The sequence below is a fragment of the Doryrhamphus excisus genome, linkage group LG21, assembly GCF_037039965.1.
Source record: "Doryrhamphus excisus strain RoL-2023G ecotype Guam linkage group LG21, RoL_Dexc_Guam_v1.1, whole genome shotgun sequence".
In the NCBI taxonomy this organism is placed as follows: Eukaryota; Metazoa; Chordata; class Actinopteri; order Syngnathiformes; family Syngnathidae; genus Doryrhamphus; species Doryrhamphus excisus.
Window position 1 is genome coordinate 11,935,003 of NC_136377.1, and position 26,482 is coordinate 11,961,484.

Consider the following 26,482-nt stretch of genomic DNA (forward strand, 5'->3'; position numbering starts at 1 on the left):
GAGACCAGCTCCCTTGTGACGTGTACACGAACATACACCACGTGACGATGACGTCAGCCCTATTTTGGTGTGACACCAGGAAGTGTGGAAGACCGAAGCTCGAACAGGCCAACGCTTTTTGTTACCGACAAAAAACAGCTGTAATTGACTTTTTTTTTCGTGGACGTGACCGCCGAAGCCACCGCGGAAGTTCCCAGCATGGAGAGTATCCTTTTAAAAAACGTTCCGACCGCCGTAATTGTGTCGAAATGTTAAAGCGTCTGCTCGTGAACCGAACATATTTATGGACGATACTGTTGTTTCTGTGCTTACAGACTTTGAGACGTCGATAGCTCTTCATGCTTGTACCGAATTTAATCATATATCCTCAGCTTCTAACTATTCTAGACGTTTTGGCTAGAATACAACACGGGTAAAGGCCTTAAAAACCTTTATGACTAGCCAGAGGTGACCAATGTGGGGCCCGGGGGCCATTTTGGCGCCGCATCCTACATCTTACATAGGCCCTTGGTGTATTGTAAAATAATGTAATTACTATATATCAGTGTTTTTCAACCTTTTTTGAGCCACGGCACATTTTTTTTACATTGGAAAACATCACTAAGTCTATAGGAGGAACAAGGTAGGTGTTGCCACAGGGACCGATATTACATTGCTCTGCCAGTCTTTACACCACGGACACTCCACAGTAGCCATGTTTACATGAGGAGTTTTTCCTCTTTCCGAATGACTTTTCCAGAAACAATGGTATACATGGAAAGGAATATTCCAATCTCTTGTCTATATGCGTCGCTATAATCAACCAGAATAGTCATTCTTTCACTTGTTGGAATAACTCCGTATTGCCAGTTTTTTGTTTGTCCAGTCTCAAAATTTAGTTTGGATCAAAAAACAAACTTTCCGTATCAGTCCATCGATTGCTGGCCTCCATTTTTAAAACTGAAGAACGTCTGGAGCTGCGTGTTACGTCATTTCTGAACATGCGATATGATAAATTTAACCAAATTTAACTCGGTATATGTTTTATATAGATATATATTTTCTTTTGACTTATGGACTTGTGAATGGCGTATAGAAGGGTTTTTGATTCTGTTCCACAGATGGCGTTAATGCACACCAAAGCTGCTTGCCAACCGCCAATAAACAACAGAAGAAGAAAAACGCACCCTGACAACTTTCCGTTTGAGCAGCTACAAGATACCTCAGTCGGATTGGGGAAAGGAATATTCCACCCCTGTTAATCCCATTATATATTCATTCAGATTGGCACTATTAGTTTATAAAGGTTACATTCTTTCCATTTGAGCAAATAAACCAAATGCAATTGGAATATTTGGGTACACGTATACGTGGATATTGACATAATATTTGCAAATGATGATTAATGAATGTTAATTATAAAAAGTGATATTGGACAATTCCTCATGGCACACCTGACAATTTCTCAAGGCACACTAGTGTGCCGCGGCACAGTGGTTGAAAATCACTGCTATATATTACAATAATTTGCATTGTCCATTATAAGACCAAAGTGATATGGAAGTGGTGTTTTGTTCAGATAGCTTAGCTCGTTCAATTATTCACGATAGTTCATGGAATTTAGTTTGAATTGTTCCAAACCTTTCATTTCCAGTAGGGTGTACCGTGTCTGTGGTGTCAGGACTCAACAAGGTTTGCATTGTTTAGTTGGGAGCTTACACACACTTGAGTCACACTTGGTTTACCTACACAGAAGTTGTTCAAGAAAACCAGCTCTCATTTATAAGGAATTCCTTTAACGTCACATCCCAGAGCATCTTTTCAATCTAAAGTTTGCCGCCAAAGAACTTCAGAAAAACTCAAAGAAATGTGACAAAGAGGAGAGAGCGGAGAAGGCAAAAGTCAAGAAAGTATGTCGTCCAGCCTGTCAGTGACTGGTCGTCTACAGACAACTATATTAAAAACGCCCTTTGTGTGTGTGTGTGTGTGTGTGTGTGTGTGTGTGTGTGCCTCTAGGCCATACAGAAGGGTAACATGGACGTGGCAAGGATCCATGCCGAGAATGCCATCAGACAAAAGAACCAGTCAGTGACCTACTTGAGGATGAGTGCTCGAGTGGATGCGGTGGCTGCACGAGTTCAAACTGCAGTCACAATGAACCAGGTACTTTAAAAATACTCCCTAGTATACGGGTGGGCAAACTTTTTGACTCACGGGCCACACTGGGTTAATAAAATTTGGCGGCGGCGCCGTCTATACATGGGCGGTCATCAAACAGAACGACATACTTGCTCACAGTGCAACAAAACGAAAACACGACATATCCACAGCAACTTAACATATCACATAAATCAACGAGTGCTACTACATGGGTAATTCACAACAACTAAGCGCCAAACATAACACATAACTTTAAACATAACTTTCGAAATGACCGCAAGACATGCTGAGTAGTCCAGCTGCAACCGCAATATGAACAATAAAACATTGGATATCAAGAGTATGTTAGCTCCTCTTTGTTTACCTCAACAATTTTTTCAATCAAGCAAAATGCAACAAACTTTGCAAAATGTTGGGAGAGTGCCACAAGCTGGGCATAGATATTTATTTGTATGCCCACATGGTGCAGTGGGTAGGTTACTTTGTGTGCCCGGTGGGCCGGATGAAGATGATAGGGGGGCCTGATGTGACCCACGGACCGTAGTTTGCCCACCCTTGCCCTAGTACCATGGTCAACCAACCAAACCATTTTCCCATTTGATTCTGTGGAAATAATCTGTTCATCATAAAGCCTTTATTAACTACAGGCAATGATCTAATATTATAACAATTCTACAAGGAAAAAAATAAGTTAAGCAATTGATACGTTCATAAAATTCATAAAATGTCTTCAAAATTGGGGATGTTTTATATATACAATTGTCTGTTACGCTGTGGTAACCATGTGCTGTTTCTCAGGTGACAAAATCTATGGCTGGAGTGGTGAAAGGCATGGATGTTACACTGAAGTCCATGAATCTGGAGAAGGTAAAAACTTTTTCATGATATCTTTTGAATTTGTATTTGAGTCCAAAATAACGCAGTGCCCCAGCACCTACACGCTGAACTATTCAGGAACGAGCGTTTATCCACAAACCCAGATGATTTCAAGAAAAAGTGTCTGATGAAAAGGTTTTCTCCTCCTGCTAACATTTGTTAGCCACACATTCAGATGATTGGGAGATCGATTCTCCGGTTGGGCATCTCTGTGTGGAGTTTGCATGTTCTCCTCGTGCGTGGGTTTTCTACGTGTACTCCGGTTTCCTCCCACATTCCAAAAACATGCTAGGTTAATGTGCGTGTGGATGGTTGTTTGTCTATATGTGTCCTGTGATTGGCTGGCGACCAGTCCAGGGTGTACCCCGCCTCTTTCCCAAAGACAGCTGGGATAGGCTCCAGCATACCTGCGAGCCTAGTGAGGATAAGTGGCATAGAAAATGGATGCATGGATGTTAATTTGATGCTAATTTACACTGACAACTCCGTATATGCGCCAGCGATTCGCATTGGCAATTTTGAACATCTGCAAATTTGACGATTTAATACACAACTAACATATACAAGCCACTTAAATTGCTAACACATACAGGCAAACACTTTGTAAGGCTCAACAAGAGACAGGCATGACACAATCAACATCTTAATGGCAGGAGACTCAAATGCTGCTAGTCTTTTATTTGTATTTGCCTAACACAGATGTCTTTTATAATAATCTAACATTTCAGTCACGCTTAAACTGTTGTTATGAGCAATGAAGGCATGCGTTCAAAGCCACCACATACTAAGTCAGGGGTGGGCAAACTTTTTGACTCGCGGGCCGCATTGATATGACAAAATTTACGGGGGGGGGCAGACTATATATTTTACACGTAACAGTCCACCTGGTATTATTGTATCTGTAAAATTGTCATGCAATCTGCTATTATTATTTATTATTTTATATTTATATTTAAATATTTGAAAAATAATAAAATATTAAAATAATTACAATAAAATTAAAATAATAATTATTATATTATTATGTAAAATACGCAAATATAACAATAATATTATATATAATTAATATAATAATGAGCATTAATATAATAATTATAATAATCATAATACTTCTAATAATAATTATAATAATCTAATAATAATATTAATTATTATTATTATTATTATTATTATGTGCTTGTGTCCCTTTTTTCAGGAGCACTTTGTAAACAACAGACCATGTCAAAAAACGAAATTGATAAAACCATCAAAAGGTTGGCTCAGGCCATGATGCCAGGTTGTATGTTGAGTTGGGCGGGCCGTATTCAAACACTTGGCGGGCCGGATGTGGCCCCCGGGCCGTAGTTTGCCCACCCCTGTACTAAGTTGAATTCACATTTTGAGTGTATTTTATGGGATTGTCTAGCATACTTAAGTCCAGCAAATTATAATTCCGCAGTAAGTTACGAAATGAGTGATAAGAATATCCGCTTATTGCTTTTCATTTTAGACCACACATACACGCATAATAAAGATGCTGTGATGATCAGCGTGCCTGTGAATATACCTCACGGTCATGCAGTTGAGGTTGAGAGGTGTTTGGAGATACACTCCTGATCAAAATGTTAAGATCAGCTGAAAAATGGCCAGAATTTCCATTTTGCAGTTTGTGATCTTAAAGAGGTTTGCGGTAGAGCTTTAAAATGCAAAAAGAAGAAATGTGAGGAAGGCAAAAAAAAAACAACATTTTTTTTTGAGTAAGCAGTAAAAATATTATTTGTTTTGTGCAGATTTCTGCTCTCATGGACAAGTTTGAGCACCAATTTGAGACGCTGGATGTCCAGACAGCCCAGATGGAAGACACAATGAGCAGCTCGACAACACTGACCACTCCACAAGTACACACTACACTTTTCCTTTGGTTTAAGAGACAAGCGCACTGTGTGTCTAACGTGTGTTTCAGAACCAAGTGGAGTCATTGCTGCATGAGATGGCTGATGAAGCAGGGTAAAGCTCTTTGGGAGATAGTCGCTAACGAATGATGTCATCAGTTTAAGACATTACTTTGTTGCACTTTTGTTAAGGTTGGACCTGAACATGGAGCTCCCTCAGGGACAGACTGGATCAGTGGGTACCAGCGTGGCCTCAGCAGAGCAGGTAAAGCTTCAGCAGTATCTTTGACTTGAGCACGGGTTGGAAAAGAAAGGAAAGAAAAGCCCACCAAAGGCAATGTCAGGTCAATGCCAAGTTGAAAGGGAAAAATACTATGGTGTATTTCTCTGGGGGAAAAATGTCTTATTGTGACGAAAGATTATAATTAGTCCTCAAGAGTACAAATATATAATTTTACACAATTAAAGTCTCAGCAGTAGAGCATGATAATACTTTGGTTAAGATGAACCGTTGAGGATCTAATTTTCACAAACAATGAAAGATGCAACCTTTTATTCTTATAATACTGTCCCCAAATATAAGAAAGGATGATGTAGACTAGTTGTCTTATATTAGGAGTTACTATACTAATTTTACTTGGTAAGATAATTGTGATATAATGAAGTGAAGTTCTCAACCAACTGTTGAGCAGAGATGATCATTTTTTATTGTAATGAAAAATAGTTTTCTCACAAACGGGTCTTGAAAAAAAGGGATTGTCTTATATTCAGAGTTGTCTCATACGCGGATTAATGTGGTTAATCCAATGTGTTTTTATTCTTGTATAGTATAGTAGTATAGTAGTATATAGTATATAGTATAGTATACTTTTTCTCTTAATATGAGTTAGGTTTTTTTTTTCAAAATATTCCGTGTCCCTCGTGTTCCTTTGTCCAAACCTCTGCTCGTGAAATGGTGCATCTATCAAACCTGCAGTAGAAATATTTGTATTTCTCATATTTCCTCCACCAATGACTGACTGCCTTTGCTTCTTCTCGTCTAAAGGATGAACTCTCTCAAAGGTTGGCCAAACTCCGAGATCAAATGTAAAGGACGAGTGCAGGGGAACGACACCGTACCACACAGCCCTGACATGCCCATACACCAAAATCATTACCTCCACTAAATATTTTTCCTCTTCTTTAAATCTGATGATGAGAATCTATGGGATTATTGGCAAAGCTCTCTCCAGATAATGGCTCTTATTTGATTTTGAATTTATAACAACCTTACATCACTTTGAATTATTCTATGATAAACATTTTAGATTCTAACAGAAATGTGGAAAATGTTCATGTGATGTTACAATAAAACACATACACTGAACAACTTGCATACATTTAGAATAGTGTGGTATATAATACCATATACTGTATAGGCCAATGCCTTATAACTGCTAAAGAAGCTTTGGTCTGGGAAGGTATTTTCTTATTCATATTGTAGGTTTATGATTGCAGCAAACTTTTTCTTCCTGTATTGGTGTGTATGTTTGAAGACCCTATCCCTTACTGTGTTGATATGTTGTATTTACTGATCATTTGGAAAGGGGTTACACTTATGTACACAATAAACTTTTATAATAATACTTATAAGACCCATCTTTTTCAATAAATATTTCAACATATGGCTATCTTATTTTTGGTAGTATTTGCCATTTTGGCCATTTTTGGAAAATGAAGAAAGCTGGGATGGGCAACAATTAATAATGCATGAATGTATGACATGTTGACAATTATCAATTAATATGGTACCCAGGCTCTTACCTTTATGAGAACAAGCAGTACAATAAATGGGATGTGTGTGCTAAACACATATTTTGTACCTCTATAACTATATACAGTAAAGCAGGTGTCACCAACACGGTGCCCGCGGGCACCCGGTCGCCCGCAAGGACCACATGAGTCGCCCGCGGGCCGTTTCCAAAAATAGCACATCTCATAGAGAGCTGCGTCTAAAAATTAATTTTGTTCTGTTGCTATTATTTTTTTAATCACACTTGTATGTATATAGATTTAAAAAATACTATCTTAAAAATACTTTAAGGTTAACGCGCACAATATTTACCTATGGGCAGTAAAGTAGAGCTTGTGGGATGTGGAGAGTAAGCTAGCGGGCGCTGTATGCACTTTCGTACCCCAAAAACATGGCAGAAAAAAGAAAGAAAACGTATCTCTTTCACAGTGAATGGGAAGAGGAGTTCTTTTTTACGACTGTAAAAGAAACCTGCGTGTGTCTGATTTGCGGGACGACCGTGGCGACAGCAAAACGGCACAATGTGGAGAGACATTTCAATACGTGTCACAAAAGCTACCATGATAAATATCCACCTGCAAGCGCCCTACGGGCAGAAAAAGCCCGTGAGCTAAAGACCGCTCTGGGTAAGCAACAGTCTTTTTTTACGAGGCCGGCCAAAAACTCACAAAAAGCAACCGAAGCCTCGTTTAGAGCTACACATTTTCTGATCAAGAAAAAAAAGGCATTTACAGATGGAGAAGTTGTCAAAGAAGCGATGTTATTAATTGCTAACACTGTATTTAAAGACGAGAAAAATGGAAGCGACCTAATCTCCACTCTTTCCGACGTCCAACTGGGGGCATCTACGATGGCAAGACGAGTATCAGCTATGTCCAGTAACTTGGTCGATCAGTTGGAGCAGGATCTGGCGAAGTGCAAGTGGTTTAGCCTCCAGTGCGATGAGTCCGTGGACAGCAGCAGTACAGCGCAGTTATTGGTTTTTATCCGGATGGTGTTTAATGATTTCTCCACAAAAGAAGAACTCCTGACACTACTGCCCTTAAAGACAACTACGAGAGGAGTTGACATTTATAACACGGTGAAGGAGTTTTTCGTGCAGAAAAAGGTGCCATTGGAAAAGCTGGTAGCGGTGACAACAGACGGGGCTCCTGCTATGGTCGGCCGACAGACAGGTTTCATCGCTCACTGTAAACGTGACCCAGACTTCCCCAAATTTCTGCATTACCATTGCATCATTCACCAGCAGGCGTTGTGTGCGAAAGTGATCGGCTTTGGGCACGTGATGACTCTCGTTGTGAAAATCATAAACAACATCCGCTCCAAAGCAAAGCAGCACAGGATTTTCAAGGTACTATTAGAGGAGATGTCAGCAGAATATGGGGACCTACTGCTACACACAGAAATCAGATGGCTCAGCAGAGGACGAGTTTTGCATCGTTTTTTGTCTCTTTTGCGTGAAATCAAAGAGTTCATGCAGTCCAAAGGCGAAGATGTCTCACTGCTAGAGGACACAGAGTGGACACTTGACCTTGCATTTTTGGTGGACATTACTGGGAAACTAAACCTCCTGAACTGCCAGCTGCAAGGCAAAGGTAAGACTGTTGTCGATATGATAAGTGCTTTAAATGCATTTAAAGCCAAAATGAATGCATTCTCTGCAGATTTACAGAGAAAAAAAGTTCTGCACTTTCCCTCTGTGCAGTCAGTGCTGAAAGACAATGCTTCTGCATCTGAGACATTTGAAAAAGTGGCAGAAAAGTACATTGAAGTAATAAACAGACTTGGGCAAGAGTTTGAGAATAGGTTTTGTGACCTTCATCAGCTTGAACCATGTGTGTTCTTCATTTCCAACCCTTTCATGAATGGGGACACAGCATGCTTTGCTGAGCAGTTAAGTGCAACGTTCAACTTGGATGCTGGACAGGTGGAGATTGAAATTATAACATTGCAAAATGATCTCCATCTCAAAGCCTACCAGGCTGCACCAAACTTTTGGCGCCTTGTTGACACAGAGAAGTACAGTGGAGTATGCACAGCAGCCATGAAGGTTGCCAGCCTGTTTGGCTCAACCTATCTCTGTGAATCAGCATTTTCTGACATGAACTTCATCAAAAACAAACACAGAACACGCCTCACTGATGCACATCTGAGAGACTCACTCACAGTTGCAGTGTCAAGTTACACACCAGATTACAACACACTGGTGAACAGCATGCAATGCCAGTCTTCCCACTAACCAAGGACGGATACCAGATGTAGTCAGTGACAACATGGTAGTGCCATGGCAAAGTTGAATTAAAATATTGAAGAATTGTGTTCAATTTAAAAGTGTGTTCATGACATTTAAAAGTTATAATTTTGTTAAACATAACACAGACTTGGCCACTAGTTCAAAATGTGAAATAAAAAATGTATTACATATTTAAAAATATGTAAGTTGATTTTGTTTAACATTACATAATTGTTAACTTTTTGAAACATGTTGCAACATAGTTCATGATTTGTTAACAGGGCATGTCAGTGGCTTGTGCAAATGGGATATTTTTTGCTAAAATGTAGTGATGTAAGTGATCATCTGAAAATGTAACAAATACTGTGATTAATAGAGATAAAGTGTTGAATATTGATATCTGTTTCCCACCTTGTTGTCATTTTTGATAATCATTGTTAGAAATCATTAACATGATCAGTGTCTTTACATAGGTGAGTATTACTAATCATTATAAATAATGTATAACTAAAGGCAAACTGAGCAAATTTGTTATTTCAGAAGAGCGTATCAAACTGGTAGCCCTTCGTATGATTCAGTAACCGTGAAGTAGCTCTCAGTTTCAAAAAGGTTGGTGACCCCTGCAGTAAAGTATCGTTATATCGATATCGGTTATAACGAATTACTACTTATTACGATCCTATTTTCATTTCCCGGCAAATTTCTAGTCTTTTATGATATAATTAGTTCCGTTAGTACGATACCCGGTTATTATGATAATCCGGTTACTACGATGCCATTTTCATCTCCCGCCAGCCAATTTGGTCTGCTTATATCGATACAAAAGCAGCTTAAATCAATCTTTGTTTAAGGATTTCAATACCAAAAAAGAACACGGCGAACGGCTGCTTCCAGTCAACTTTATTTTTCACACTCCCACCACCAGAGCGCAGCACACACACCGATTCCCGCACTTCCTGGTTCACAGGTCATGCTCAACCCGCCCCACATAGCTGGCCAAACACATGCCTGTATAGAATCTATAACCACGAACGCAGTTGTTGTTCTTTTTTGGTATTGAAATCCTTAAGCAAAGATTGATTTAAGCTGCTCGACATTGTTCTATACTATAGAACAATGTCGAGTGCATTATTGCCCACTTTTAATGCAGTTCGGCGCAGGATCGGATATATGGATAGTCCGGTTATATCGGTATTTTTTCCGACTCCCGAGAATATCGATATAACGAGACTTTACTGTATATATATATATATATATATGTGTGTGTGTGTGTATTTATATCCCATATTAGTACGATCGACTCCAGTTGAGTACATAACGATATATTTTTTTCAAACCACGTTTATGTGTTGTTTAAAAAAAATGTGAAACGTCATCATCAGGCAGCTTTCAAATTGTTGTTTAAAATATTTAATATTAACATATAGAAGTAAACCAAAAATATAATACAACGATTATACAAAAAATAAAATATTAACTATTTATCCAACCGGAAATGACAATTCCGCCTTTGTCGTGTGTGTTGCCTGTCAGACACAAATGGGGACATATAACTTCCTAACGTCATGTGACTGTGGCGTAAACAGGAAGCAGCTGATCTTTACTCAGCCTGATCCCATCAAGTAATGCACACAACTGGATCCTTTAACCCGAACAACCTCATGTTTGCGATTGATTAAATACACGTAACCTTTCTGTCCAGGTTGGGTAAGTAAGGTACACCATTTGTACTAGAATTGAGTTGAGCTAGCGTCTCAGCGTGGCAAAGCTACCTGACAAATTTGCAGCGGTTGTCTTTGCTAGCTAATTTAGCATTAGCTTCCATGTTGTTACTGGGCAGAGACTGACTTTAGATAAAAATGAGTTCACGGCTTGTAAGCTATAATTTCATTTGAAAGCACAGCCTTCTTTTGCGCATAGTTTACAGTTATATGTGGCAGCTTTTTTTTTTTGCGTTTGTGTGTTGTGCTACGTGAAGTGAAACGTAAAACACCCAAGTGAAACTATTGTGCCTCAGCTGAGGGCGAGAAGAGGAGAGCAGCTGCAGGACTCACCCAGAAGTCATCTGATCTGCTGCTCACAGGAAGATTCCAGCGTGTCTGCTCAAGGGGATGTCCAGCTCAGCCATGAAGAAAAAGGTCAGCTGCTCGGTGACACCATTTGAGTTTTGATTGACATAGTAGTACTAGTAGTTTAGAGTTTTTACAACTTCACTGCATGCATACCTCTGAGAAACAACCAAACAGGGGGGCAAATTACCTTTAAAAAGTGATTAGTTATAGTTAATAGTTTTCAATTACCAAAAATTAGTGACGGAATCACACACATCACAAATGTAGTTGCCAGGAAAATTAATTACTCTCTTGAAAGTTCTTGAAATATGCATGCAGTAGTAGTGCCCATGAGGACTGAATTCATGACGCTAGGGCAGGGGTGGGCAAACTATGGGCCGGGGGCCACATCCGGCCCGCCAAGTGTTTGAATACGGCCCGCCCAATCTTTCCAAAGTATTTCATTTAAACTCAACATACAACCTGGCATCATGGCCTGAGCCAACCTTTTGATGGTTTTATCAATTTCGTTTTTTGACATGGTCTGTTGTTTACAAAGTGCTCCTGAAAAAAGGGACACAAGCACATAATAATAATAATAATTATTATTATTAGATTATTATAATAATTATTAGAACTATTATGATTATTATAATTATTATATTAATGCAAACTATTATATTAATTATATATAATATTGTTATATTTGCATATTTTACATAGTAATAATATAATAATTATTATTTTAATTTTATTGTAATTATTATAACATTTTATTATTTTTAAAATATTTAAATATAAATATAAAATAATAATAGCAGATTGCATGACAATTTTACAGATACAATAATACCAGGTGGACTGTTACGTGTAAAATATATAGTCTGCCCCCCCCCCGCCGTAAATGTTGTCATATCAATGCGGCCCGCGAGTCAAAAAGTTTGCCCACCCCTGCGCTAGGGGGTAGTGTTTTATCCAGCTAGCAACCACAATCTTGTTGGCTAGCTATTTAGTTTCTTGTGTAGTTTAGTGAACAATGGCGACTGAACCAACATCCAAATCATTGCTGTTACCAAGGTTCTACTTTATAGTATACTACAGAAAGTAACTTTCAAATAGTGAGCGTACAGCTTGTATAGCAGTACAGTAATCCCTCATCTATTGCGGTTAATTGGTTCCAGCCCCGACTGTCATAAGTGAATTTCTCCACTCACTCCATCATGGTACGCCTTTCGTGGACACTCTGTTTTGCAGGGTTTTTTTTGTGTCATTTTGGTCTTTTTTTTTTCTTTTTATCAGCGTATGAACATGCATTGTGTTCTACGTCCTGATTGGCTACGGGTAAACTGTTGTTCTGGGTCCTTACTGGCTAAAGGAGAACCTGCCCATTACCTTCTGCGTCCTGATTGGGCCTGTTATGAAATAAATTAAACCTGCAATAAAAGGATGTTATTCTGGCGATTACTGACAGCGTAGAAAACTACATCGACAGTACAAATTGTTTTCTTCATGGCTTTTATTTGTATCCTAGTTCATTTAGATATTTTTATATGTACACTTATTATTTCATCACTTATTATTTCACTTATTTTTTTATTAAAACTAATAATAGGCCGTATTTAATATGAAAGACATTGATTAATTACTAAATGATTCAAAAACCATAATAGAGTGAAACCACAAAATTTGAACCTTGAAGTGGTGAGGGACGACTGTATGGATTTATTGTCCACTGACAGTGAATCAACGCACACGGCCATTATGGTCAAAATAGTGAGTAACAAGATAATTGCGTCTAGCCTTGGTGGTTGTAGCACTGAGGAGCTGCCCTTCATTCAGGGAAATGTGTACTGTGCCGTTCTCGAAGCGCAGTTAGAAATTAATCAGAAATTAATTAATTAGTGATTGCTGTTTTGTTGTCCACTGTGGTCTATTATTAGTCAAAACGTACTGAAATACAAGCGATATGTAGTATTCTAGTCACTAGGCGGCAGTAATGACAGAAACATTAAGACATTGCATTACAATACATTACCTTAACACAAGTCATGAATTACCCATTGCATGTCCAACATTATAGAGTGGAAAAAAGTTCTTTCATCCTGTGTGGAAGTGGTATGTTCTGTGGTGCAAACAATGAATAATAAGCGTGTAAAAGTGACTATAGGGGTGTTATTTCATGCCTACAGGGCTCTTAACAATGTTAAAAAGTATATTTAGAAAGTTATAAAGGCGTTCTTTGCTTTATTTATGAAAATATTAACATTGAATCATATATCACAGAAATTAATTTAACTTAATTGGGTCCGGAACCAATGAACCACGATAAACGAGGGAGGACTGTACTGCTTCTGAAGCTGCACACCGGCTACTCTACATCATAGTCATTCCAGTGAGATGTGATATTTGTGTTTTCAGGTGTTACTGATGGGAAAAAGTGGGTCTGGAAAGACCAGTATGAGATCAATCATCTTTGCCAATTACATAGCTCGAGACACACGGCGCCTTGGAGCTACAAGTAAGAACCTCAAAGACACTTCTTTCCTGTTATACCGGTTGTTTCTTTAATCTGATTTTTAAACATGTTGTCATTCATTTGTGAAACATAGTTGATGTGGAACACTCCCACGTGCGGTTTCTTGGCAATCTGGTTCTAAACCTTTGGGATTGTGGAGGGTAAAGTCAAATTTAAAGTTGCCAGCTTGTTATTGTTTGAGTTATGAAACAACAAAAACATGGCTTACATCCTCCACCAGACAGGACACTTTCATGGAGAACTACTTCACCAGCCAGAGGGACAACATCTTCAGGAACGTGGAGGTGCTAATTTACGTATTTGATGTGGAGAGCCGTGAGCTGGAGAAAGACATGCATTACTACCAGTCGTGTCTGGAGGCCATCCTGCAGAACTCTGCTGATGCCAAAGTCTTCTGTCTTGTGCACAAAATGGATCTGGTGCAGGAGGACCAGAGAGACCTGGTAAGATGAAGGATCTTTGAGATATGCAGAAGCATTGTTAGATTGTTTGTAGCTGTCTACACCTGTCCCAGACAGTGTGTAGCTGTCCACTTTTCATATATACAGTAAAGTCTCGTTATATCGATATTCTCGGGAGTCGGAAAAAATACCGATATAACCGGACTATCCATATATCCGATCCTGCGCCGAATTGCATTAAAAGTGGGCGGATCTTTGATATCGCATGTAATTTTCTCCTTGAGTTCATGGATTGCGTATCTAGCATGCTTTTGTACTACAATAAATTTCGTACTACAGTAAATAAAAATAAACTTACGCTGTAGTGATTACCGGTTACCGGGACATAATTCACCCCAGAACTATTGATAGCGAAGGTGTTGCCACCCAGAGGGGTAGGCGCGAGGGACGGGTGTTTTCCGCTGTGTGTGCTGCACTCTGGTGGTGGAAGTGTGAAAAATAAAGTTGACTGGAAGCAGCCGTTCGCCGTGTTCTTTTTTGGTATTGAAATCCTTAAGCAAAGATTGATTTAAGCTGCTTTTGTATCGATATAAGCAGACCAAATTGGCTGGCGGGAGATGAAAAGGGCATCGTAGTAACCGGATTATCATAATAACCGTGTATCGTACTAACGGAGCTAATTATATCATAAAAGACTAGAAATTTGCTGAGAAATGAAAATAGTATCGTAATAAGTAGTAATTCGTTTTAACCGATATCGATATAACGAGACTTTACTGTATATACACTCTAACTCTTTGTCCAATGTGATAGATGCCATATATCACATACAACAACGGTCTGGAGGACACAAATATTAGCATATACAGTGAAGAAAATAAGTATTTGAACACCCTGCTATTTTGCTATTTCTCCCACTTAGAAATCATGGAGGGGTCTGAAATTTTCATCGTAGGTGCATGTCCACTGTGAGAGAGATAAACTAAAAAGAAAAATCCAGAAATCACAATGCATGATTTTTTAACAATTTATTTGTGTGATACAGCTGCAAATAAGTATTTGAACACCTGTGTATCATCTAGAATTCTGACCCTGAAAGACCTGTTAGTCTGCCCATTAGAAGTCCACCTGCACTCCATGTATCATCCTGAATCAGATGCACCTGTTTGAGGTCGTTAGCTGCATAAAGACACCTGTCCACCCCATACAATCAGTAAGACTTTAACTTGTAACATGGCGAAGACCAAAGAGCTGTCCAAAGACACCAGAGACAAAATTGTACACCTCCACAAGGCTGGAAAGGGCTACGGAGCAATTACCAAGCAGCTTGGTGAAAAAAGGTCCACTGTTGGAGCTATCATTAGAAAATGGAAGAAGCTAAACATGACGGTCAATCTCAATCGGAGTGGAGCCCCATGCAAGATATCACCTCGTGGGGTCTCAATGATTCTAAGAAAGGTGAGGAATCAGCCCAGAACTACACGACAGGACTTGGTCAATGACCTGAAAAGAGCTGGGACCACCGTTTCCAAGGTTACTGTAGGTAATACACTAAGACGTCATGATGTGAAATCATGCATGGCACGAAAGGTTCCCCTGCTTAAACCAGCACATGTCAAGGCCCGTCTTAAGTTTGCATATGACCATTTGGATGATACAGAGGAGTCATGGGAGAAAGTTTTATGGTCAGATGAGACCAAAATAGAACTTTTTGGTCATAATTCCAATAAGCGTGTTTGGAGGAAGAAGAATGAAGAGTACAATCCGAAGAACACCATCCCTACTGTGAAGCATGGGGGTGGTAGCATCATGCTTTGGGGGTGTTTTTCTGCACATGGGACAGGACGAGTGCACTGCATTAAAGAGAGGATGACTGGGGCCGTGTATTGTGAGATTTTGGGGAACAACCTCCTTCCCTCTGTCAGAGCATTGAAGATGGGTCGTGGCTGGGTCTTCCAACACGACAACGACCCGAAGCACACAGCCAGGAAAACCATGGAGTGGCTCCGTAAGAAGCATATCAAGGTTCTAGCATGGCCCAGCCAGTCTCCAGACCTGAACCCAATCGAAAATCTTTGGAGGGAGCTCAAACTCCGTGTTTCTCAGCGACAGCCCAGAAACCTGACTGATCTAGAGAAGATCTGTGTGGAGGAGTGGGCCAAGATCCCTCCTGCAGTGTGTGCAAACCTGGTGAAAAACTACAGGAAACGTTTGACCTCTGTAATAGCAAACAAAGGCTACTGTACCAAATATTAACATTCATTTTCTCAGGTGTTCAAATACTTATTAGCAGCCGTATCACACAAATAAATTGTTAAAAAATCATGCATTGTGATTTCTGGATTTTTCTTTTTAGTTTATCTCTCTCACAGTGGACATGCACCTACGATGAAAATTTCAGACCCCTCCATGATTTCTAAGTGGGAGAAATAGCAAAATAGCAGGGTGTTCAAATACTTATTTTCTTCACTGTATGCTATGTGAGCTACAGTGCCAACCTTACACTCACATTTTATATCATGCTAGGTTAGCCTATTTATGGAAGACGAGCATGATCAAGTCTACAGCTTCAACCTCTGCAGCTGATTATTATTATTATTATTATTATTTTGAGATGTGTAGTGAAGCCTTTTTTTTATTGTACTGTCCTTTGTGGGTGTATACACAGGGTCATGTCCTTGAGTAGGATGTTTTTCCAGTTACGATGTCAGTTATTATGAGAAATAGAAGTTCTTATGAGTATGGCATTCAGATGTAATCCATATTATGCATTTTCTACAATTGATGAATGAAACAACATAAAAAAAGGAAAGAAAAGTTCTACAGATCAGGGTGTCCGACCTTCTGCCCGAGGACCATTTGTTGCAAAAATAGAAAAATCTGTAATTTTACAAGAATAAAATTTAAAAAAAAGAAGAGGAAAAACTTGTAATCTAACTTGAAATAAGAGAATAATGTAAAATAACATAATTTTAGTAGCTTGAAGGTGAAAAATTTGAGTATTAAAAAAATTCAAGTCAATATTATGGGAAACAAGCAAATAAAAAAAAATATTACAAGAACAAAGTTAAAATATGGGAATAAAGTCATTGTGATGAGAAGAAATTCAAATTTTGGGGGAAAAAAATGAAAGTTGGAAAAAAAAGAAAACCAGTTGTATTATAAAAAGAAAAAGTCCCATTTTTACAAGGATAAACTAAGGAATAATGATTTGTTTTTAGACGCAGAGAGTTGAAATATTAAGGAATGTTATTTATAAATGTTCTTTTTTTAAGTTGTAATCTTATGAGAACAATGCAAAACAAAATGTTGTATTTTCTGGAAAATGAGGCTGGTGTGGCGATGCTTTGTACAATGTCATCATCATTATGTAATGACCAGCAAACGTGTGTGGCCTTCATAGATTTTCAAGGAGCGTGAGGAAGATTTAAAGAGACTCTCCCGACCTTTGGCTTGCACATGCTTCAGGACGTCCATCTGGGACGAAACCTTGTATAAGGTTGGTGTTTTCCACAGGTTCCACATGTAGTAGTTTGATCTTAATCCTGTTAAATCTTCATTTTCACAGGCCTGGTCCAGCATAGTCTACCAGCTTATCCCAAACGTCCAGCAACTGGAGACAAACCTGACAAATTTTGCACAGATTATCGAGGCAGATGAAGTCCTTCTCTTTGAGAGAGCTACATTCCTGGTAGGTTTCTAACAAAAAAAATGGTCTGTGCACAATATGTGATTCCATATATAAATATATAATATTTACTTACCCTTTGTGTGGCCTGTTTTTAAATGACAGGTAATCTCCCACTACCAGTGCAAAGAGCAGCGAGATGCTCACCGCTTTGAGAAGATCAGTAACATTATCAAACAGTTCAAACTCAGCTGTAGGTAAGTTCATGGAGCAAAAGCACTAAATGTACTTTTTGGTATTAATGGACAATTAACACAAGGTGAAAGGTTATGTTGGGATTACGGATGTCTCAAATATATACAGTAAAGTCTCGTTATATCGATATTGTCGGGAGTTGGAAAAAATATCGATATAACCGGACTGTCGATATATCTGATCCTGCGCCGAACTGCATTAAAAGTGGGCAATAATGCACTCGACATTGTTCTATAGTATAGAGCAACAGAAGAACCAACTGCGTTCGTGGTTTCTCTCGTGTGTATAGAATCTATACACACGAGAGAAACCACGAACGCCAGCATGTACATATGAAAAACAGTGATTATTGCAAGCGATAAAAAGATATCTGAATACAACACAATTAAATACATGTATTTGTACGCTTGTGTCTTCGTTGGAATAGGTGTGTATGCTATGTCAGTTGGTTCTTCTGTTGCAGGCATGTGTTTGGCCAGCTATGTGGGGCGGGTTGAGCATGACCTGTGAAACAGGAAGTGCGGGAATCGGTGTGTGTGCTGCGCTCTGGTGGTGGAAGTGTGAAAAATAAAGTTGACTGGAAGCAGCCGTTCGCCATGTTCTTTTTTGGTATTGAAATCCTTAAGCAAAGATTGATTTAAGCTGCTTTTGTATCGATATAAGCAGACCAAATTGACTGGCGGGAGATGAAAAGGGCATCGTAGTAACCGGATTATCATAATAACCGGGTATCGTACTAACGGAACTAATTATATCATAAAAGACTAGAAATTTGCCGGGAAATGAAAATAGTATCGTAATAAGCAGTAATTCGTTATAACCGATATCGATATAACGAGACTTTACTGTAATATAAAATGAGATATGGGTTGTTTTCTACCAATAATGATATGATATGATGGCGTGCTCCACACAGCAACAAGAACATATCAACAGCGTGTGTGTATCTCCACTTACAAACAAACGCATCGCTTAAGTGAGGCAGTTCCCCAGAAGATCCAGCAGGTGATGCTGCAGTGGAAAAAGCTTGCTGTGTGTGACACTGGGCACCTAACTTGTAATACTGCCACCTACAGGATAGGAATAGAAGAGTATTTCCCAGCATGTTATGACTTTAACCTCACCAGTCACTCAAACAGGATTGAGGTATGTGCGTTCTCCTGTGTTTCAGTAAACTGGCAGCCTCGTTCCAGAGCATGGAAGTGAGGAATTCCAACTTTGCGGCCTTCATTGACGTCTTCACCTCCAACACATATGTCATGGTTATCATGTCAGACCCGTCTATTCGTAAGTAGCGACTGATTTGTATCTCACGGGTGACGCAAGTGAATACTTACACTTTCACTTTGCTTTTTTTTTTTTTCAACAGCATCTGCAGCCACCCTCATCAATATCCGTAATGCTAGGAAACACTTTGAGAAGTTGGAGCGGGTGGACGGACCTAAACACAGCCTACACATGCGTATGCGCTAGCCTGCTTGATTTTGTCCATAGTGGATCCTCTCAGCCAATCACAGGTCGTCGTGTGGGATGTGTGCATCCTCGCCTCACTATATCCTCACATTCAATCACACTTACTATGAGGAAAAAAACCTCATTTTTTGGTCTAATTTCTTAAGTGGTATTAAGTGCAGTGATGCTTTTTTTTGTCCAGTGTCTCCTCCCATGATCAATTAAAGATTGAAATGTGTTTACTTTGAAGGGCGGGGGGGGGGGGATATCATGTACCTCGCTGTTGTATACAAGGACCCCAGTGATTGGGGGATGTCTTTTTCCGCATGAAATGTAACAGCAATGTAAAGTGTGCTGTTCTTTGAGAATACAAGCAATATAGTTTTATTCAGAAATACCTAGCATGTGTGTTTCTTATCACCGATCCATCATTTAAAACACTGCTTTGTGTTGGAGCATTATTTAATGTCATTTACTTTCTATTGTGTTTTATTTAGAAAAGATGCTGTGTGAGAAAATCCAGATGTACAATGAGATACATTGTGGTTGAAAAAAAAACAAACCAAAACAAAACAACAAACTTTGGCATTTAATTTTTTTTTTATGTCCAGTCCTCCATGTACTGACTTTTGCTTGTCAGCTGGGATAGGCTCCAGCTCAGACCCTACTGAGGACAAGCAGTGTGGAAAATGGATGGAACAGCAACACACCTCAGTAAATAATAAAAAAAAAACTGTGATAAATCTGCAGTTATTTTACAAGAATGAAGTCAAAATCCTAGGAGAAAAATGTTAGATAACTAGGGCTGTCAGGTTGTTAGGTAACGCATTAATGATGCGTTAAGTTTCCTTTAAAGTCGCTCTTTTTTTACCCTCGGCCCGCACCGTAGTTTGATTGAAGCGCGGCAATTGTAGCCACAATCTAGAAGACAAGGAGAAAGAGAATAGTATTTTGATAGGAAGTTAGCTTCAAGCATTTGTATCTACTGTCGCTGTGGTTGAGTTATCACGGATTACATCGCCTGCCAGAGACTGGAACAGTGCAGGTATGTTTTTTTTTTAATCATATAGGTATTGTTTTTGTCATATTCAAACGTACCTTGGCATAAGAGTGTCCCAACTTTCACTGATTTTTGTATTAACTGCGAGTTACAGCTGCTATTTCCGGGCTGTCAAATGTGATGACGTGGCTCAAGTATAGCGAAGTTAGCTAGCATTAGCGATTTAGCATGGAACTATCTAGGGAAAGACTTTCAACACCCCAGTAAAACATTTTTATACATTATAGCAATCTGATTGATCCTATTTATGATGTATTATGTTAAACTATGACAGGAACATGATCAAATTAAAGGCACTAAATGAATACAGAGCCACCATCCCGCTTGGTGGACTTTGTTTTTCAGAGAAGTTGTGTACCACAATTATGCACATTAGCACTCAAAGTCATCAAATCTTCCCTTTATGCATTGACCCATCGTATCAACATTTGGGAGCAAATATGAGGTGAAGAAAAAAGAGGAAAAATACATCCATGTGTGCATGGGACAATGGTTTACGGTGCGTTCACGGACCGTCAAACCAAGGACGCCAATCGCCGCTCTCAATAAACTTTCAAAAACTGAGGGATTTCTAACTGATAGTTACAGTATTGTAATGAAATAATATTTACTGTAATATAATTATTTATATCTATTAATGACTGTGTTTTTTAAAGATAAATGAAATGACATTGAGTTTGCAACTAAATGTTTTATGACATACTGCTCCAAGATAAAATGTGTGTTTTAGGTAGAGCTAATATGCTAATAATTAAAGTCTCTATACTATTATTGTTTTAAATAATGGCCCATATTTCCTTATTTTACAAGGATAGCATACTATTATGAGGAAAAATAATTTGAAGAGCAAGTTGTAACATGAAAAACAAAACAATACAGTTGTAATTTTTTACAAAAAATGTTACGAAAATTAGGCTGCAGAAGAAGTCATAATATTACGAGAATAAAGTCCAAGTATTATGGGAATTAAGTCATTATCATGAAATGAAAATGTACAAAAAGTAGGTTGTCATTTTAGTCATAATATGAGAAATGAATATAATATGAGAAACAAAACCAAATAAGTCCCAATATTACGACAAGGCTACATACGTTTAATGTAAAAAAGTTGAAATATTTTGTGGACAAAAAAACAAAACAAAGGGTTAGGAGCAAAGACCAATGTTCATATTAATAATAAACCCTTTCACCGCTATCACAAAGATGGCATAGTTGTTTCAGGAAATATATATCAGACATATTTTAGTATTACTTTTTATAGTATTTAGTCATTTATACATGTACACCTACACATGACACCAAATGACTTCTCCCCACATGAGCCTGAGCTTTTCTTGCTGTCACTCACACATACCAGTGACCTGGAAACATGCAGCCGTGACAGACCTTGCTTGAAAAAGTGTCTCTGTAAATCCTTGACAGTATTGAAAGGATTGTTAGATGAACACTCAAGCAGGGCAGATCTAGTAAACTAATTTAAAGAGACAGTACCACAATCCCACAACTGGCTTTAAATGACCCCTGGCTACATCTTCAAGGTTGGCAAGTACGCAATGGACACAGGAGGAGTTGTGATTGCATATGATGTAGGAATCTTCTATGGTATTTACCATCATTTGGTTCCTGTTTGTACCAGAAACTACTCAATTCCCAAATAGATGTACATAAAAAGTGATTGCACACACGGCCTGGTGACAGCTGCATCAGTTGTTCTGTCCTTGCCATATGGTGACCAACCCTTGACGTGTGTGAAGGGGGAGGGTACAGTCCTGGCCAGAGCACCTGTTAAAGACTTCACAGATGCCCGCACAGATTGTAACAAGCACCTTTGAGTCAATTAAACAAAATAACAGCTGCATGTAATTCAATATGCATTGTCCTTTACGCGATTTAGTTTAGTGCAGTGATTCCTAAACTTTTTAGTCGTGTACCCCATTTGACCTGAAGCCATGCATCCCCAACCCCCTTTGTCTTAATTAACTTGAGATATTGAGCATTGTTTATTGTTTAATCAACTTTGTCCTAATTACAGTAAAGTCTCGTGATATCAATATCGGTTAAAATGAATTACTACTTATTACGATACTATTTTCATTTCCCGGCAAATTTCTAGTCTTTTATGATATAATTAGCTCCGTTAGTACGATACACGGTTATTATGATAATCCGGTTACTACGATGCCCTTTTCATCTCCCGCCAGCCAATTTGGTCTGCTTATATCGATACAAAAGCAGCTTAAATCAATCTTTGCTTAAGGATTTCAATACCAAAAAAGAACACGGCGAACGGCTGCTTCCAGTCAACTTTATTTTTCACACTTCCACCACCAGAGTGCAGCACACACAGCGGAAAACACCCGTCCCTCGCGCCTACCCCTCCGGGTGGCAACACCTTCCCTATCGATAGTTCTGGGGTGAATTATATCCCGGTAACCGGTAATCACTACAGCGTAAGTTTATTTTTATTTACTGTAGTACAAAATGTATTGTAGTACAAAAGCATGCTAGATACACAATCCATGAACTCAAGGAGAAAATTACATGCCATATCAAAGATCTGCCCACTTTTAATGCAGTTCGGCGCAGGATCGGATATATGGATAGTCCGGTTATATCGGTATTTTTTCCGACTCCTGAGAATATCGATATAACGAGACTTTACTGTATGTTCATTTTGTATGGTCGCATGACATCATGAAAGATGAAAGACTCTTCATGCACAAAATAATCATCCAACTTACTGTTTTGTTCATATGATGCACACAGAACAATGAACAACTTCATGCTTTGGTTCCTTTCTGCTCAGTTTTTGCGCCGTGACAGTTTATTCCTGTTATGTATTTATTTTTATTTATTTATTCCTGTTCCCTCTATGACAATTAGTGTCCATTTTGGTTTAGTGGAAGGTTTGAGCTGAGAACAGGCTAAAGGGTGTAGGACATAACTGCCGAGCTAAGCGGGATTAGCGGACTGACACATTTAATCCAGTGTTTTGGCACAAGAAGTGACCTCATTAAATAGAAAAAAATAATTCCCTATGATTAAGCAGTGCATGATACGACTAAACTGCCTGCTACTCTAATACTTTTTCATCCATTGTTACTTTTAAGGGTAACAACAAATATGAGTGATACTGCTACTGGTCGACATTCCTACAGGTCACGAGACACCTATTTGGGATGTGACCCAGTCCCTTAGGCTGCAGGGAACATTCATGACTCACTTACTGCTGCAGACGCTTTGTTGCAGCTGTACTTATCCACACCACTTGTAAGGCTCAGTTGCATTGTGGAATGCCAAGGCCAGCCCAATGGAAATTCCCCAGTCAGTTGTAGTTCTCAGAGAGGGACATTCAAATTGGAATACAACAGTCAAACAAAAAGTCAAGCAAAAACCGAAGGAATTTTTCCCCATAGGAAATAATATAACTCCAATTAATTCATCCCAGACACCCAAATACAGTGGTTTGAGTATTTTAGATCATCAAACAAATTTAAATATTAGTCGGTGACAACAGCTGAACACTAAATGCTGTTTTTAAATGGAACTTTTTATTATTAAGGGCACTGTGTGAAATAGTGATTAGGTGGGATGTCCTTGTCAGGACCATCTTCTCATTAGAGAATAAAATTTTCTTCCACCTTTCAATGTCCCATTTTTGGTGCTCTCGTGCAAATTCCAAATTTTATGGTGCCGAAGGAGACCAGGCCTTTGAAGACTTTTCTTGTTCTTAAATCTTCTCTCGTAGATGCCTTCTGATGGTTAATGGACTGCACTCTACTCCAGTAGCAACCTCATTTGGGCGGAGGGTGGTTCCATATCTTGACGGACAGCCAATCTGAACTTTTATGTTCCATGGCCCTCAGGATGTTTTAAGAAGTTTCAAATCTTACTGCACCTTGGTGCGAGAAGCCTCATGCAGCTCAATAATCCGACCAACGTTCAACGTTTTTATTTTTATTTTTTGCCTTTGCCATCGAGAGATCATGACTACCTATCATGAATACCTGACAGAAAATGACATTGGATTCAGATTTTTGCCAAGATTTTGGCTTTTCAAAGGCTATGTCATGTCAAGTTTTCATTCATTCATTCATTTTCTACCGCTTATCCTCGCAAGGGTCACGGGAGGTGCTGGGAGCCTATCCCAGCTGTCTTTGGGCGAGAAGCGGGGTACACCCTGGACTGGTCGCCAGCCAATCATAGGGCACATATAGACAAACAACCATTCACACTCACATTCATACCTATGGACAATTTGGAGCCATCAATTAACCTAGCATGTTTTTGGAATGTGGGAGGAAACCGGAGTACACGGAGAAAACCCACGCATGCACGGGGAGAACATGCAAACTCCACACAGAGATGGCCGAGGGTGGGATTGAACGCGGGTCTCCTAGCTGTGAGGTCTGCGCGCTAACCACTCGCAGCCTCATGTCAAGTTTGATGATAATAGATTGTCCTTGAACATAAGTAAAACTAAAATCATACTGTTTGGTAACAGCAGAAAGAACACGCACCAGCAAATACAAATAGACGGTGTGGACATTGAAAGGGTGAACGAAAATACATTTCTGGGGATCACAATAGATGAAAATATGAGCTGGAAACCTCATATTACAAATATACAACATAAAGTGGCCAGAAATATTTCAGTATTGAACAAAGCAAAATTTGTTGCTCTCTGGTTCTACCATATCTTACTTATTGTGTGGAAATATGGGGTAATAACTATAAAAGCAATCTTCACTCGCTAAATGTTCTGCAAAAAAGGTCAGTAAGGATAATTCATAATGCTGCCTACAGAGAACATACTAACTCCTTATTTCTAAAATCACAAATACTTCAACTTGCTGATATAGTTCATCTTCAAACAGCTAAAATAATGCATAAGGCTAAAAACAACCAATTACCTAAAAATGTAATCCAATACTTCTCCACAAGAGAGGAGAAATATGATCTCAGGGAAGAACTAAATTTGAAACACTTATATGCTAGGACTACGTTAAAAAGCCATAGCATTTCAGTATGTGGAATCAAACTATGGAATGGATTGAGTAAGGAACTCAAACAATGCACAACGATGAGCCAATTCAAGAAACAATACAAGCAGTTGATGTTTGCTAAATACAAGGATGAAGAGTCTTGAACCAGTCATGATGTGCTATATATATCACTATATTGACACTTACTATGGTACCCATTATGTCATTGTATGCTCATATCACCTCGTACTTCGGTACGAGGTACATTATTAAAAAAAACAAAAAGAACCCTTAAACTGTATTATGGAAAGCAGGAAGTGAACAAATGTAACAGTTACTGATTGTAAAAGTACCAGATGGAGGGGTAGGATTTAATAAGCTTTGCTTCTTCCTACTCCTTTTGAACATGTGGAACTGTGAACTGATTATGTGATGCACTCAAATGTAGTCTGATGCATGTTCAAATGAAATAAAACCATGACCATTACCAAGTTTAAAGATCACAAATAACACTATGCCAAGTCGCTACAATATCCATTGTAGCATATTAAAGGATCTGCTCCGATGAAAGTGACGGTAATAACCAAGCATTGAGATTAAAAGATTGCTAGTGCTTTGGCTTTTATTAATTTTCTTACATGGCAGTCTAGGAGGGTAACTCATACGTAACCCGAGGACCACCTGTGGTACTAATGTACAGGTACATAATGGTTACCTCATGGTTTGTCAAAATATATCATTTATGGGGCATAGTGTCATCGTCTGAGCTAGAAGTCTGACTTGGAAAATAATTGTGTTTGTGAAGTCAACAAGTCATCTTCCACCATCTCTCCTTATGGACTTTGTCCCTGGGGGCAGGCAGCAAAAGAGACGAGGCGTTTAGGGCCAGAGCACCACTTGTCTTGAGAGCTAAATCCCTCTGCTGATGCAAGCAAACACACAGTGTTTACGTAAGCGGCCCCGATCAACCAGACCTAAATGATCATCGCCATGGTTTCTGGTTGACAGGCTTACCCTTTCAAATTCCTGCACTGTGAGGTTGGGATTTTCAAAGTGCATTTTCAACAAAAACCCCATCACTGATGCAATACTTTAGTGTTACAAAAAAGGGGGCACATTTGCTTTGTGATGATGCACCTCCATACGCACGTACATACACGTACATGCGCACACAGCAGTGCAAAAGGCAACATTTTTGGCCAT

At 39.0% G+C, this 26,482-nt stretch overlaps 3 protein-coding genes across 3 annotated transcripts; all 3 read left to right on the forward strand.

Moving 5' to 3' along the window:
- The first annotated feature begins 40 nt into the window (after positions 1 to 40).
- chmp1b (charged multivesicular body protein 1B) lies at positions 41 to 6,511 on the forward strand. The gene is made up of 8 exons (XM_058086486.2): positions 41 to 205; positions 1,792 to 1,889; positions 1,996 to 2,142; positions 2,938 to 3,006; positions 4,785 to 4,892; positions 4,958 to 5,001; positions 5,079 to 5,151; positions 5,932 to 6,511. Exons 1-8 carry the CDS (start codon positions 199 to 201, stop codon positions 5,974 to 5,976), a joined length of 591 nt encoding a protein of 196 aa, XP_057942469.1. The 5' UTR covers positions 41 to 198; the 3' UTR covers positions 5,977 to 6,511.
- Positions 6,512 to 7,528: 1,017 nt separating this feature from the next.
- LOC144894599 (general transcription factor II-I repeat domain-containing protein 2A-like) lies at positions 7,529 to 8,917 on the forward strand. Its single transcript, XM_078787948.1, has 2 exons — positions 7,529 to 8,273; positions 8,343 to 8,917. Exons 1-2 carry the CDS (start codon positions 7,529 to 7,531, stop codon positions 8,915 to 8,917), a joined length of 1,320 nt encoding a protein of 439 aa, XP_078644074.1.
- A 1,542-nt stretch (positions 8,918 to 10,459) lies between these two features.
- On the forward strand, positions 10,460 to 19,631 carry rraga (Ras-related GTP binding A). The gene is made up of 10 exons (XM_058086485.2): positions 10,460 to 10,618; positions 10,929 to 11,049; positions 13,381 to 13,480; positions 13,572 to 13,638; positions 13,719 to 13,941; positions 17,303 to 17,398; positions 17,468 to 17,590; positions 17,693 to 17,784; positions 18,954 to 19,069; positions 19,152 to 19,631. The coding sequence occupies exons 2-10, from the start codon at positions 11,023 to 11,025 to the stop codon at positions 19,253 to 19,255; spliced, it is 948 nt and encodes a 315-aa protein (XP_057942468.1). The 5' UTR covers positions 10,460 to 10,618; positions 10,929 to 11,022; the 3' UTR covers positions 19,256 to 19,631.
- Positions 19,632 to 26,482: the final 6,851 nt, after the last annotated feature.

Coding starts and splice junctions, on each gene's coding strand:
- chmp1b (XM_058086486.2), top strand. Junction 2,143..2,937: donor CTGCAGTCACAATGAACCAG/GTACTTTAAAAA, acceptor GCTGTTTCTCAG/GTGACAAAATCTATGGCTGG. Junction 4,893..4,957: donor CAACACTGACCACTCCACAA/GTACACACTACA, acceptor CGTGTGTTTCAG/AACCAAGTGGAGTCATTGCT.
- LOC144894599 (XM_078787948.1), top strand. CDS start 7,529: ATGGCAAGACGAGTATCAGCTATGTCCAGTAACTTGGTCGATCAGTTG. Junction 8,274..8,342: donor CTGCCAGCTGCAAGGCAAAG/GTAAGACTGTTG, acceptor CATTCTCTGCAG/ATTTACAGAGAAAAAAAGTT.
- rraga (XM_058086485.2), top strand. CDS start 11,023: ATGTCCAGCTCAGCCATGAAGAAAAAG. Junction 17,399..17,467: donor GGGACGAAACCTTGTATAAG/GTTGGTGTTTTC, acceptor TCATTTTCACAG/GCCTGGTCCAGCATAGTCTA. Junction 17,785..18,953: donor CAGTTCAAACTCAGCTGTAG/GTAAGTTCATGG, acceptor CCTGTGTTTCAG/TAAACTGGCAGCCTCGTTCC.